This window comes from Notechis scutatus, chromosome 3 (genome assembly GCF_049901735.1).
Source record: "Notechis scutatus isolate UNSWTSFEM ecotype Mainland chromosome 3, rNotScu1.2, whole genome shotgun sequence".
Classification (NCBI taxonomy): domain Eukaryota; kingdom Metazoa; phylum Chordata; class Lepidosauria; order Squamata; family Elapidae; genus Notechis; species Notechis scutatus.
The window spans coordinates 62,670,289-62,685,415 of NC_142011.1; the positions used below are offsets into that span (position 1 = coordinate 62,670,289).

Sequence of the window (15,127 nt, forward strand, 5' to 3'; positions counted from 1 at the left end):
GTTGCTGTTTCGTTGTTTGTGTAGATTTTCTTCTTAGTTTTGTATGGATACTATTTTCATTTTTCTTTTGGGGTTTTCATTTACTTTGACTATGTTGGTATGCTTCCCAGAGTCACATTTTGTAAGAGGGGTAGCTATAATCTTTTAAAATAAATTAAAAATAAACCCTTTCAAGAATACTCTTAAGTTCTTCATAGACCTTAGAGGCATCTTTAGAAATGAAAAAACAACAGCAACCCTCTGGATGGCTGCAATCCCATGTTTTGTGTTGAAATATGCCTCTCCCCTTGGCAAAGTGGCTGAGAGCATCTCGGGGATAAAGGTTAGGGAAATGATAGAGATTAATTTCATCATTTAGTCTTGTGGTAAATACAAGTTTTTAACTAGATACATATTCCACAGTGTTTAACTAGATACATAATGCACATATTCCAACATTTTATGGTAATCTTTATGGCATAATCCAATTATGCCACTAGCAAAAAAATTTTTTTGTTTCATCCAGAGATAAATGATGATTACAGAGAAAAGAAAATATAGTCCTGTAGTCTAATAATTGTTAGATGATATATTAATTATTAAATGTTATGCTGATGACTTGCCAATGGCTTATTATGTTTGAAGAGTTTTCAGTCTTCAAAAGCAGAATACCAAAATTTAAAGTTTGTGTCCTTTGTTTGTTTGTGTGTGTGTGTGTGTGTGTGTGTGTGTGTCTCTTATATACCCCAAATATCTTTTGTTTCTCTAAAAGCTCTGTGTTGCCTTTAAAAACATGCTAAAAATCTTAGAAGAATTTTCTGTTTATCTTGTGGTTTATGATGGCTTACTGTAGTTATTAAGAAAACAGTAACAGAAACCGGAATCTGTATCCTGCTTACTATTGTCACATTTTGAAAGAAAGTTCATGTAAATGCATTAAGACCTGCATTAGAAAAAAATGCTATTTAAATAGGAGATGTCAGGAAGAAGATTTACAAAAAGTGTTACATGTGAACTAGTATGCTACTAAAAATTGTTTCACATGCCAACCAGAGGTGGTATTCAGCAGGTTCTGACCAGTTCTGGAGAACCGATAGCGGAAATTTTGAGTAGTTCAGAGAACCGGCAAATATCACCTCTGACTGATTTTACAGTATCCTCCCCCTGCCATGCCCACCAAGCCACACCCACAGAACCGGTAGTAAAAGATAATTGAATCCCACTACTGATGCCAACGCCTCTTCTTAAGTACACAGAGCACAGATTGGGCTGTTAGGCACTTATATTTGTCATGTTATTTTACCTAGAGAATTATAGTTCTCTGACATTTTAGAGAGAAAAAAACTAATGCATTTATCAAAAATCCTAGAAATGGAATTCAGTGAGAGACAGTATGTTTTTGCTAACTGTCAAGTATCTCTTTCTGTATTTCCAGTATAAATGAAATGGCTCATAGCTTCCCAATTACTTGGCAGACTAGGTGGCTGGTTGGAACTTCATGTTCAGGTTAACAGTAGTTACAAAAAGCACCTGGATGTCATAATTCAAAGTTGAATTGTGTATTATGAGAAAATAATGCCATAAAAAGGTCTGTAATCATCCCCATTCAGTAAGTTATACAGAAATAAGAAACAATAATACAGGTAGTCCTCAACTTATGACCATAATTAAGCTCAAAATTTATGTTGCTAAACGAGGCATTTATTGAGTGTTTTGCCTCATTTTATGACCTTCCTTGCCACAGTTGTTAAGTGAATCACTGCAGTTGATATGTTAGTAACCTGGTTGTCAGAAGATAACCACATGACCCTGAGATACAGCAAAAGATCACCACATGACGCTGAGATACAGCAAAGGTCATAAATATGAACCAGTTGCCAAGAAATCTGAATGTTGGTCACATGAGCATGGGGATGCTGCAAAGTCATAACTATGAAAAACAGTCATAAGTCTCATTTCTTGGTGCCATTGTAACTTTGAACGGTTGCTAAGCGAACTGTTGTTTAGTTGAGGACTACCTGTATAATATAAAAGCATTTTACACACACCTCCCAAGTTTCTAGATTGGGTTGGAAAGGTTTATTGATGATGCTTTATAAGCCTAATTATATGAGCCTAACATTCAGGTAGGGTCACTAATTAGTTTTTATCTAGTCATTTTTACCTAAGTATGTATTATACATGTGTTTGTATTTTGTATATGTTTGTAACATGTTGAAAAAGGGTAATAAAAATATTCAATTATCATATGTTTAATGCTCATAGCTAAATTTTCTAAGAATGCAAAATAAAACTGATGTTCATTCTGTCAGACAGAAACAGACAGCATTACTATATAAATAGATGACATATATTCCAATGATTATACAATGAAATAAAACCTTGTACTAGTGAGGCATAAGATTTAGATGGATGAATAAGATGCTTAGTGCATTACTGTCAATCAATGTTTCCACTGTACATCCAGGATAACAATAATCTTAAATAGGAACACACCTATTATTGCAAAATCCTAACTAAGGACTTCATTACTTGTAAATGTCACTCTCAATTAATAAAGTAACAGATAACCACTTCACTTTTGTGTTTGTGGCTTGTGACTATATTTGCATAATCGAAACACTGGCATTTTTTGAAAACTTTTATCACTTTATTTGCTCATCTTAGTCTGCATGAAATAAATCTCTATAGCAGCTATTTATTATTATGGTTGATCACAGAGTCAGCCATTTGTTTAGTGGATTTGGATGTTTTTTTTTCCAGCGATTGAGTCCTTCTCAGGGACCTGGGACAGTCAGATATAAGAGTTTAATAGTGTTAATGGTATTGTCACTTCTGAGTAAAGCTGTTTTTGCAACTGATTGGTGGTGATTTTATCAATTGCGATAGTGTTCAAGTAGTGCTCCATTTGCTTTGGGATTGCACCCAAGGTACTATTGGTACTATTGGTACTATTTTTGCCAAGGTACTATTGGTACTATTTTTGCTTGCTTCTGCCATAGTCATTCTATTTCTATTTGCAGGTTTTTGTATTTTGTGATCTTCTACAGTTTTTTCTCTTCTCTTCAGCTATTTCCAGATCATGCCATGTCCACTATCTGGACTTTCTAATCGACAATTGTTAGGATGGGCGTGTTATGCGGCAAGTGCCTGTCTGTTTGAATTCTAAAGTCCCAGAATATTTTAGCTTCTTCAATTTCTATTACGGTCTCTATTTTATGGTCCCACCTTGCCTACAGGCAAATGGTATTTCTTGCAGATCACCCAATGCATCATTGTTGTTACTTTGTGTGATGACCCGGGGCGTGACACAAAAATAACAAAGTCACAAAAGTAGACTAAATTCCCTTTAATGCCTCCAACTTGGCCCCAATGTCCAGTTATCCTCGGCTGGATAACAAACTCTTCAAAAAACAGTCTACGAAGGGCAGAAATGCAGTCCGAACCCAAAGTAAAGATAATTAGAAATAAAAAACCAATACAGACCATACTTAAGTAATTGATATAGCAGGCCAGGATGATAAATTGCAGACTTTCAAAGGATAACGCCGCACCCACAGTTGGGAGGATGCCAAAACCCAGATAAGCCTCGACCAAAATAATGTACACTTTGCTTTCAGCAAGGAGCTGTGTGCAAACTCCCCACTTATATCCTGTTCTCCCAGCTGCAACTAATGAAAGGGATCAGGGCCTTTTTCTCGCCCGTAAGCCATGATGCTCCCTGTTCCGTTCCTCCCTGCATGCCCTAGGATGAAGAGGGGATGGCCCTGGGTCTTCCTCTGAATGCCTAGCCTGACTGTGCCCTTCCCCGTTTCTTTCACAGCCACCAGAACCACACTCCCACTCCCTGTCAGCTGCTCAATCTCCCCCTCAGAATCAGACTACAACAAGGGCATGACACTTTGTCATGCTGTTGTTTGTAGTCAGTTTGTGCAATTTTCTTGCAGCTGCTAACACTTTCTTCAGTTTCTTTGCAGAGGTGGTACCTGCCGCTTATTGCTGTCTCTTCAATTCTGGCTTTGTATGAATTTCTTATTGATCTAGTGCATCCAGAATTAGGCCCCCTGTCTCTTTCTTTAACTTTCCTGCTCTTAGCCATTGGCAGATCTTCTTGTTATCTGCTTTGCCTGCTAGTTTGTGCATGTTTGTGTGTGTATTGGCCATATAATACTTTGCCTTGCCATGTGTCTTTTATTTGGTTTTTTTTTATTTCATTTGGTCTTTCTTAAATGCAAGTTTGGTCTCTCCAATATTCAATAAGCTTTTGTGGTGTACTAATTTCTTCACTGTCCTTCAGATATTCTTTCAATGGCCTTTCTTCTTCTTCAGCTATCCCATGAAATTTTGGAAGTACATTTTTAGAAATTCCACAGCCACCTATTTTCCTTGGTAAGTAGAATCTGTCAATGTTGTTGTGAGGATGAAGGACATGCTTCATTGTAATTATTTTTCTGGTCTTCCTATCTAGGGCTTTTAGGGGAGTGCTTTGAGTCCAGTCCATTATTCCAGCTGTGTATCTAATGACTAGATTTGCATTGATGTGACTTCCTTCATTGAGTTTGAACTTTTAGACCTTCTTCACTCTCATGGTGTATTCACTTCTAACATTCTTTTTGATTTCAGTTTGCTTGATGTTGTCAGCTTGAAGAATGCCCAGCTATTCATAGTAATCTTCTTCATTCAGATTCTTGATGTTATTTCCATCGGGCATCTTGATTCCTTCAGTTTTTAATATTTTACCTCTCTTGATAGTAAATTGGCACCTTTATCTAATCCAAAGTTCATATATGGACAGTGCTGAGCAGTGATTCTATTTGAGATGGTGTTTTTCCATACAGCTTCAGATATAAAGGAGGTGGGATAGCCTGGCAGATGTTTTTGATGTTTGATAGCCATGAACTGTTCAGTATTGTTGACAGTTACATTGAATCATTGCAACAGTGCTGATAGTATCCTTGATAGTATCCTCTCTTAATATTAACCTCTCCCAGTCTATCACATTGACCAGCAATTACATCTTCCATTGTGTCATTGATCTTTGCACAAAACTCCTATTTGTGTACTGACTTCTGTTATTTTTAGGCATTTTTATTATCCTATCATATGGCAGGGAATCAAATGCTTTTTTGCAATCAATCCGAGCCAACCAATTCATCTTGGTTTTCAGTCCAAGTTACATTCAAGATGATCTTCCTTCTTTTGCAATTGTATAAAATAATTTTGTCAATTAGGAGCTTCTCTGTTGTTAGGACACTTTTCTTTCTGCCCATGTTGAAAAGAGCGTTTTCAACTAGATGCAGTCCAACTACAACCTTAGTTAGCAAATTGAAAGGTAATTGGCCTGTAGTTGCCTGGGGCTGCCTCTTTTGTTAAATCTTTCATTATATCAGGTAGGTTCTGCCAGATGTTAATCAATCTTCAAATTCACTTCCTTATAGTTTGCTCTTAATTGCTTGGTAATGAGTGTATGTACACCAGCCAGATGTTTCAACAACAAAAAAATGCAGTTTATCTTCACATGATGCTGACCAATTGTTGATCTTCCCTACCTTTTTCTTCATCATTTCTGCTGCTATTACAAAATCTTACATTTCAGCTTTATAAAAAAATTCGTATCCACCTCTTTTATGCAAGCTGCTTTTTTTTAGAATAGAATAGAATGTTGTATGCTTTTTGTTGTATTTTTGAGGGTTGTCCCACAACTATGCTCAGAATTGTACGTTTCTTCTTTATTGTTTCATTACAGTTTGTTCATTGACAATGTTTCGTAGAAACATTTCTGATTCAATTGAAATTGGAGATTCTGCCTATAGTGTGCAATCATACTTTTTATATGCTGAATTATTTGGCTACTGCTGTTATTTGCTCTTTATATTTCTAGTGCTTCCTTGATTTCTGTTCCTCTAGATCAGGGGTGTCAAACTTGCATCATCACAGTGGCATCACATGACGAATCGGGACTTTTTCAACCTTTGCTAAACCGGGCAGGGGCATGGCCAGTGCATGATGCATCTGGGCCACGGACCGTGAGTTTGACAGCCCTGCTCTAGATAATACTTCTTGATCAGGTATTCTTTGGTCTTCTTCAATTTCTTCTCTTTCATTTGTTCCAGCTTGCTTGCATCTGATCTTATTTTCAATCTATTTTTGTGGTACACTGGCTCTTTTGTTTTTATTAATTTTGCATCCGAAATATTCAGTTATAACTTATTAGCTGATTTGTTTCTTGCAGTGAACTGGTCTTTATATTTCATATTATAGTATTTTAATATTTATGCTAGCTAATAAGCTTCAGTGCTGGCAACATTATTCTGCTGTTTGTGTTGTTCCAGATGTTCAATTTTTTTTTGTTTCAATTCCTTTTGCTTTTTATTTAGAGGGATTTGTTCTTTCTGAGGAGAAGGCAGAGGAAACAGTGATTTGTTCAGGAATGAGAATGAATGAATGAATACCTATACTAGTTTCATCTACTACCAACTCCCCATGGTAACTCACAGTGTGAGTTACTTCTGGTGAGGCTTCAGTTTCTTTGCCCTAAGTAGATCTTTTGCAATTCTTCCAATTCTATGTCTGTGAATATTTTATTTTGTATTATAACTCAGTGCTGATCTGCTTTATCTGTTCTATTATTTCTTATTCTAGACGTTGTTTTTCCCTGAACTATGTGTTCTTTTCAGAAATTCTCTTTTCATTGAGATTTGATTTATAATAACAGTTCATTCAATCTTTCAATAACATTCTTTGTTTTCAATCTTTGTATATTTGCAATGGGTAAACAATTTTTCTTCTAGTAGACCTGCACTTGGTGGTCCTGGTTGCTTAGCCAACAGTCCTGAGTCCTGTAATCCATTTGTAATCAGATGTCCAGGAACTCCAACGTCTAGTGCATTGTTGACCCAGGCAATGGTCAATCTTGTATGGGTTTCTGTAAATTACATCTCACCTTATTGTTAGTGGGTAGTGGGTAAGAAGCAATTACTTTTAATTTTAGATGCTTAATTAATAAGGCAATTACACCAGCAACACATATTTAATTGCTAAAGCATATTTTTCTGATTTAAAAAATTGCCAAAAATATAGCAATGCTCATCAAAACAATTACAATTAAACAAGTTTTCATTCAAAGAATATGTTAAGTTCATAGCTGGTATTTTCACAAAAATTTTCCACTACAATAAATGTATAGTTTCCTAACACTGTTTTGCCCATTTTTTCAATATTCAAAAACAGTATTTACAATTGATTTGAAAGACTGTGAAAAATAGAGGTATTTTATTCCACAGAACGTGTGATCAATTCCTTAAATTGAACTATCTTCAAATTTGATATTTTATGTCATAAATATGGAGATATTGCAGAAGAGGTAAATGTGAATATTGAACTCATTTTATCTATGTCTCAAATCTTACATGGAGGCAGAGCAGTATTCTTAGAATGATCTGATGGATAGCATTCCTATTCTGATGGACCAAATAAATTATTGTGTTATTGTTTCTTTCACTCTTATAGGAACAACCTTCAAACCTCTTCAAGCAAATATTAAAAAGACCCTTACTCTATTAAGACCCTTACTCTTAATGCAATAGCATTTATAAATATTAAGACCCTTACTCTAAATGCAATAGCTGTCTGTAGTGATGTCCAGGTCTCACCTCATCTTTTATGTCTTCTTGCTGCTGAGCACTGAAGATCTCCATTGCAGCCATCAGCCTCATCATTAACTCATCCACTGTAGTGTTTCCTAGCAACGAAGAAGAACAGTTGAACTTCATAATATTAAAGTTATTTTAAAAACTCAGAAAGTCATTTTAGAAATAATCCAAAAATACCTTAAGATTTTTTTTGTTCGTTTCACAAAAAAAAGAAAGAAAATGCAATTAATTTTATTTTAGTGTCATTTAATTTATACTTTAAGGTTTCGGAAAGTTTCCAGTTGTAAATGTGAATCTAAATGAAAAAAATAGATTAATTATAATTTCTATTTCATCTTTATATCAGCAATAATAACCAGATCATGATCTCAATTAGGGTTAGATAAGGAAGAAAGAGGGACATTCTTAACATTTTTTTCAGACTGTCATAGATATTATCACAGGATCTTTTGACATATCTATTGATACTTCTGTGCTGAATTTAAATACTAACATTTAAAATGAATAGCCCTCAGAATTACCTCTGCCATTCATTGATTCAAGGATTACTAACTATATAATGATGAAGAACAGCCCATTTCCCCTTAATTGAATACTATTTGTTGGGTTATTACTTCTTGATTGCATTGCTAATATATTTTGGATATTTGAAATACATAAGGAAATTCCACAGCTCTACTCCATTGCAAACGAATCTTGGTTTCAACCTCTGCAATACTTTTCACAGTGATTTTAATCCATCAGTATAGCAATATCTGGTTTTCAGTGGAGAATATGGAAGTACATTACTACTAAGTTTCAACATTCCAATTGCTACAAAAGTATTCTAAAATTTAAGTTATTTATAAGTAAGTATGAAAAGATGAAGAGAAAATCGTGTACTTTATGTCACAAAACATCAAACTAATTGAATATGAATCTAGTTTTTTTCTCCAACTATTTTTGGATTTTTTAAAGAGTTTCAATATAGTGATGGTAGAGGTTCTGCAGGCACATTTGACATCTTTTAAAAATCAATGAATATAAATGAAATATCTATAGAGCAATGAATACCTATACAGTTATTTTTATGAGACTGAGGTCAATTACAAAGGTTAGTGTTCCCCACTTTCTGTGTGTGCTTTCTGTGTAATGGGAGAGAGGGAGAGAAAGGGGAAGTGGTGGGATTCAGGCGGTTCACACCAGTTTGTGCAAACCAGTTAAGTTGCCCACCCCACCCCTCTATTATTATTATTTTAAATAAATTTTATTGATTTTACAATTAAAACAAACCAACAACAGATACATAAATGAAAGAGAGAGAAAGAAGAAAGGGAGAAGAAAATAGAAAGAAAAAAATAGAAAACAATTAAAAACATTCTCATCTTCAACAGTTTGTAAGACCTCCTTTTTATCCTTATTTTATGCCATATACACACACCTAATCCTTACATATATCTGTGTATCACTACTATGGATTTATCCTATCCACTTTTGCCTTTTAGTGTGAAGTCTATCTTTGGTCTATCCATTTGTACCAGCAGTTCCAGCTGTTGTAGTATATTGAAGTGTCTTTATTTTTTAATGCCAAAGTTAATTTGTCCATTTCTGCACAACTTGAAATTTTTTGAATGATCATCTGCTCTAATGGAAAATGAGGCTACTTCCAACATTGTGCAAAAGCCAATCTGTCCGCTGTCAAAATGTGTATTATTATATATTTCACTTTTTTTTATATTTGTATATCAAAGATCCCTAACAGAAAGGACTCTGGTTTGAATTCGATCTGTTCTCTTGTCATTTCTTCCAGCCAATTTCTAATTTTCTGCCAATATTTTTGAGCTTCTGTACAGGACCACCACATATGGAAAAAGTCCCTCTTTTTTTTTGCATTTCCAGCAATTCGGACTCATATTGGGGTGCATCTTCGCTAATCTCGAAGGAGGAAGGTGCCATCTATAAAACATTTTATAGGCGTTTTCTTTGTATGCTACCGATTTTGTAATTTTATTATTTCTACCCCAAACCTTTCCCCATTCTGTTATGGTGATGCTACGTCCTATATTCCTACTCCAGGCTATCATGTTCCCTTTTACAATTTCTTCTTCTAATTCTACTTCTAATAAATAATTATAAAATTTTGTTATATTTTTTTTGCCTGATCCTAATAAAATTTTATCTAATTGCTGGAGTTTATTGTTAATTCCAAATTCTTTCTTGTCCTGTTTATATCTACTTTGAATTTGAAGATATGCCCACTGATCAATTTTTAGTCCCCGCTCTTGAAGTTCTTGCCACGATCTCAAATTTCCTTGTGTATCCAATAGATCCTTATATTTAATCATTTTAGTGATATCCAGATTATTTGGGTGAATCATCGCCTCCGTTGTTGAAATCCAAATTGGTATTTTTAAATAGTGTTTTTTCCGTATTTTCTTCCAATTAGTTAATAATGAGTCTCTGATTAGGTGTCTGTGAAAATATTTCTGTCTAGTTTTCCCTACATCCCATAAAAAAGCATGCCACCCCCTTTGCAAGTCATGGCCTTCTAAGAATAATATTCTCTTATTGGTTAAATTCACCCATTCCTTCAACCATACTAAAGAGGCTGCACTATAATACAACTCCCAATTTGGAAGTGCCAGCCCTCCCCTGCTCTTCATATCCTGCATTGCCTTTAAATTTATTCTAGGTTTTTTCCCTTGCCAGATAAATTGTACAGTTATTTTATTAAGTTCTTCAAAAAAAGTTTTGTGTACTTTGATTGGGATCGTCTGAAATATATATAGGAAATTTGGAAGAATATTCATTTTAATAGCAGCAATCCTGCCTAATAATGAAAGTTGCAGCTTGCCCCATGTTTCTAAATCCTTCTTTACCTGTTGCATCAATTTATCATAATTATTTTCCTTAAGTGTCTTACAATGTGCTGTCAACCATATTCCTAAGTATTCAACTTTCTTTATCACTTGTATTCCCATAACTTCTTCTAGTTCTATTTTCTGTTTTTCTGTTAAATTTTTAGTCATTAATTTTGTTTTCTTCCTATTAATTTTAAGTCCTGCTACTGCTCCAAATTGTTCTAATTCATTCATCAATTTTTGTCCTCTTTCTATTGGTTCCTCAATGAAAAAAATCATATCATCCGCAAACGCTTGCAACTTATATTCTTCTTTCTTAACCTTTAATCCTTTTATGTCTGGGTTCTGTCTAATTCGCATTAGTAATGCTTCTAATGATAATATGAAGAGCAGGGGTGAGAGTGGGCAGCCCTGTCTGACTCCTTTTTCTATTTTTATTGGGCAGATATATTCCCCGTGTATTATAATATTAGCCTGTTGTGTATCATAAATGGTTGTTATATAATATTTTCAAATTTGGTGCCTAAATTCATATTATAAATTTTTTGGATTAAAAATTGCCAATTTAAATTATTGAAGGCCTTCTCTGCATCTAAAAACATAAGTGCAATTTGTTTTTTGGGGTGGGTTTCGTAAAATTCTAAGACATCTAGTACTATTCTTAAGTTGTTCCTGATTTGTCTGGTTGGGAGAAATCCATTTTGATCTTCATATATATGCTCATTTAACATTCTTTTTAGTCTACTTGCTATAATAGAAGTGAATATTTTGTAATCAGTATTTAACAGTGAAATCGGCCTATAATTATGTATATATCGGGGATCCGAATCCTCCTTCGGGATCAGCTAAATCAATGCCCCACTCCATGAGTCCGGCATCCTGGCTACCAATAAGACGTCATTAAAAACTTCCACCATAAGAGGTCCTATTTGTTCTTCTATTGCCTTGTACAGCTCCCCTGGAATCCCATCTGGGCCCGGGGATTTATTGTTTTTCTGGTTCTCTGTTGCTGATTTCAATTCAAACCAAGTAATGTCTTTGTTTAATAGTTTTTCCATTTCTTCCCCAATTGCTTTATCCTTCACTTTATCTAAATAGTTTCTTATTCTATCTTCGTTAACTTCTTCCTTTTTATATAACTCTTCAAAATACTTATGGGCAATTTCTTTTTTCTGTTCTATCTCCTGTTGTATATCCCCCTTTCCATCTATTAGCTGGTATATCAATCTCTTTCCTTTTTTTTAGTCTATATGATAGCCATCGCCCTGGCTTATTAGCATGCTCAAAATAAGTTTGTCTAGTTGTATTCAAATTTATAATCATTCTCTCTTGTTCAATTAAATTCAGTTTAGTTATTATTATCTGATTTTGCAATTTTGAATCCTTTGGGGTTCTCTGTAATTGAGTTTCTAATTCCTTAATTTTTTGTTGTAATTTGTTTTGCTGGGCATATTTTTCCTTATTCCTCTTGGTGTTATAAGAGATTGTTATAGCTCTTATTACTGCCTTCATTGTATCCCAAATGTTTTGTTTCGTAGTTGCTCCATTATCATTTTCCTTTAAGAAATAATTTAATTCCTCCTTGAGTTTGTTGGTGTATTCTTTTTCTCTTATTAACTGAGTATTTAACGTCCATCTTTTCTTGGGTTTTTCCCTACCCTTCCATATTATCTGAATTGGATTGTGATCTGCCCATTCATTAGGTAAAATTTCAATCCCTTTTATCTCATTTGCTATTTCCCCATTCATCCATGCCATATCAATTTGTGTCCATATTTGATGAGGATTTGAATAGAATGTAAATTGTTTTTTCTCGGGATGTGATCTTCTCCATATATCAATCAAATTTAACTCCTTCATCATACATATCTTGGGAAGTTCTCTTTTCCCCCCTTTGTTCTCCCCCCCATTACTGTGGTCTTTTTGATAATCAGCAACAGAATTAAAGTCTCCTATGATACAAATATTTCTTTTTTCCAATCCTACTATTTTTCCATAAAGATGCTTAAAAAACTCTTTTGATCTCTGTTCAGGGCGTAGATTACCACTAAGAGAATTGGGATGGCATTAATCCAGATCTGCAAAACCAGGGTTCTTCCCTCAGAATCCGACCATATTAAATCTGCTTTCAAATCCTCTTTAACATATACTGCAATCCCTTTCTTTTTCCCCATGTCTGCTGCTGCGGTAAATAGCTTCCCTAATTTTGGACATTCTAGATATTTTTCATCTGTTTTCTTTATATGAGTTTCTTATAGGCATATTATATCAGCATTTTGTTTGATTAGTTTAGCTATTATCCTTTTCCTTTTTATCGTCGAGTTTAAACCATTTATATTAATTGATAGTAGTTTCTTTTCTTCTTCCATTTAATTAATTCTGTTTTGCTCTTTGTCTTGTAATAGCTCCAGTCTCTCCTTGTGCCTGAAGATGTGTCCTACTTTCTTCTCTCTCCTGATGTAGATGAGTATTTCCTTGATTTCCTAAAGTTCCATCTCTGCTCTTATGATAGCTTTGATCTTCCTGGGAGTTTGTTTCCAGTTCCTCCTTACTGCTCTGGTCTTCTGGACCTACCAATCCATCATAAAATTCCTGGGCCTTTTCCATGGAGTCTATTTTAATTTTCCTTTCGTTCCAAAAAACTAACATCCTCTCTGGGATTAGCCATTTAAATACAATTCTTTTCTGATTTAGGTAAGCTGCTAAGAACTTGTAGTCTCATCTTTGTTCTCTTACTCTTCTTGGTATTTGTTTGAGAATCAAGACTTCTTTACCTTTATACGTGATTGTTTCATCTCTTAACATCCTATATATAATATCCCGGACACTCCTTCTCGCAAATCGTATATGGACTTCTCTCGGGCATTTGTGGCGTCTCGCATAATTAGTGCTAATCCTGTAAATTTCATCAAACTCCCTTAAGATGTCATCTTTATCCTTTTCCAATAGTCCAACCAGTATTCCTGCCATTAGTTGTTCCAGGTCTTCTTTGGATTCCACTACATTTTGGAATCTCCATCTCTAGGTAGACCAGTGAGTCCTCCATTTCTTTACTCACATTCTTTAATTCTTCATCTACCCTTTCTAATTTCCTTTCGGTTTGTTCAATCCTTTTCTCTACCTCTTTTATTGTTGCTTCATTTTTCTCCAAGGCCTGCTGTAATAATCCAACTTTGTCCTCTACTTTGGAGATATCCGCTTTCATTTCTGCTTTTAATTTCCCCATCTCCTTTTTTAGTTCATTGATATCTGCTCTCGTCTCGTTATGGTTTTTCATCATTGTTTCTTGCAGCTTCGTCATCGATTCCTGTAAAGTCAGCAAAATTGATTGGATGTTGGCATTCGAGATGTTAGCTTGTTTCTCCACTTGTAATGTTTCTTCTATGGTTTTTTGTGCCATGGGCGAAGCTGTTGCCGACGTAGTTGTTAACGTCGGGGTGATCTTTCTTCCAGTTTTCAGAGCTGTAGTAGTTGTGGAAGTCATTTCTTTTAAGATTTGTTTCTGTTGTTGTACTATATTAATTATATTATCCCAAATTAACATTCAGTGATAGAATCTCTGTATTAGGATTGACCAGTATCTAATTACTTAATCTATCTATCTGCTGGATAGCTGTGCTCTTAACTGGTTACTGGAGTATAAGTACTTTTATATAAAAAATATTATCACTGTATTATTTTAAATCCAAATTCTAAATCACATATATAATTTTGTAAGGTGTGTATATGTGTGTGTGTGTGTGTGTGTATGTGTATATATATATATATATATATATATATATATATATATATATATATATATATATATATATATATATATATATATATATAATATCCAAATCCAACTATATTTAAATATTATAAATAAATATGTGTATTTATCTAACCTTATTTTAAATATTCTTAAACACAAACAGTATTACATTTGTTCCCAAGTGGATTAATTGTGATCACACAATAAATTATAATATTAATACATAAAACCCTATACTTATTAATTAAATAATACTTAATGTTCTTGCTATTTTCCCTATATATCTAATCAAAGTATAACTATCACTATTATTAATAAATCAATTAATTCAATTATTTAACAATCAGTTACAACAATCAATTTTCCTTTCCCCAGTATGCATATTTATAATCATTATAAAGAGAGATAAAGAAGAAGAGATAGTTCATCATAGCGCCAGATGATGAGGGAAAAAGAAGAAAAAAAAATTGAGCAAATGTATACAGAAAAAAGGGAGTAAAAAAGGGGGGGAAAGGAATTTTGAAGTAAGTTTTTAGCTCTCTAAGTTTGACAGCTTTCACTCCAAACGCACCGGAAGTGGGGAGGTAAAAAATGCTGAGTAGTGACTGCAATTACACGGTATCTCCACACATTCGGAAGCTTCCACTTTTACTTTTTGTCTTAGCGTTCCTAAGTTCAATTTTCCTGATTTTCTTCACATGGAACCACCTCCTCAATTAGATCAGTATGCTCCCTAAAGGGCTGTTAAGTGGTTTATATCAGTTATATTGTTACGATGGCTTCAGGGTTTCTAAATATCGCCTGTGGCGCCACACTGTCTCCGTTTCATCAGCTCCAATCTTCTTCCCGTCTCCGCTTTAATAAAGTCTTTCAGAATAAAAATCAAATGAGATAGTCCAAAC

General features: G+C 34.2%; 1 protein-coding gene across 1 annotated transcript in view; it reads right to left on the reverse strand.

Moving 5' to 3' along the window:
* Positions 1-15,127, reverse strand: part of FAF1 (Fas associated factor 1) — a 200,409-nt gene that overhangs the window by 38,890 nt on the left and 146,392 nt on the right. Inside the window, exon 15 of the mRNA XM_026665839.2 lies at positions 7,632-7,720. Coding sequence (XP_026521624.2) covers positions 7,632-7,720 — 89 coding nt within the window. The remainder of the gene's footprint in view (positions 1-7,631; positions 7,721-15,127) is intronic.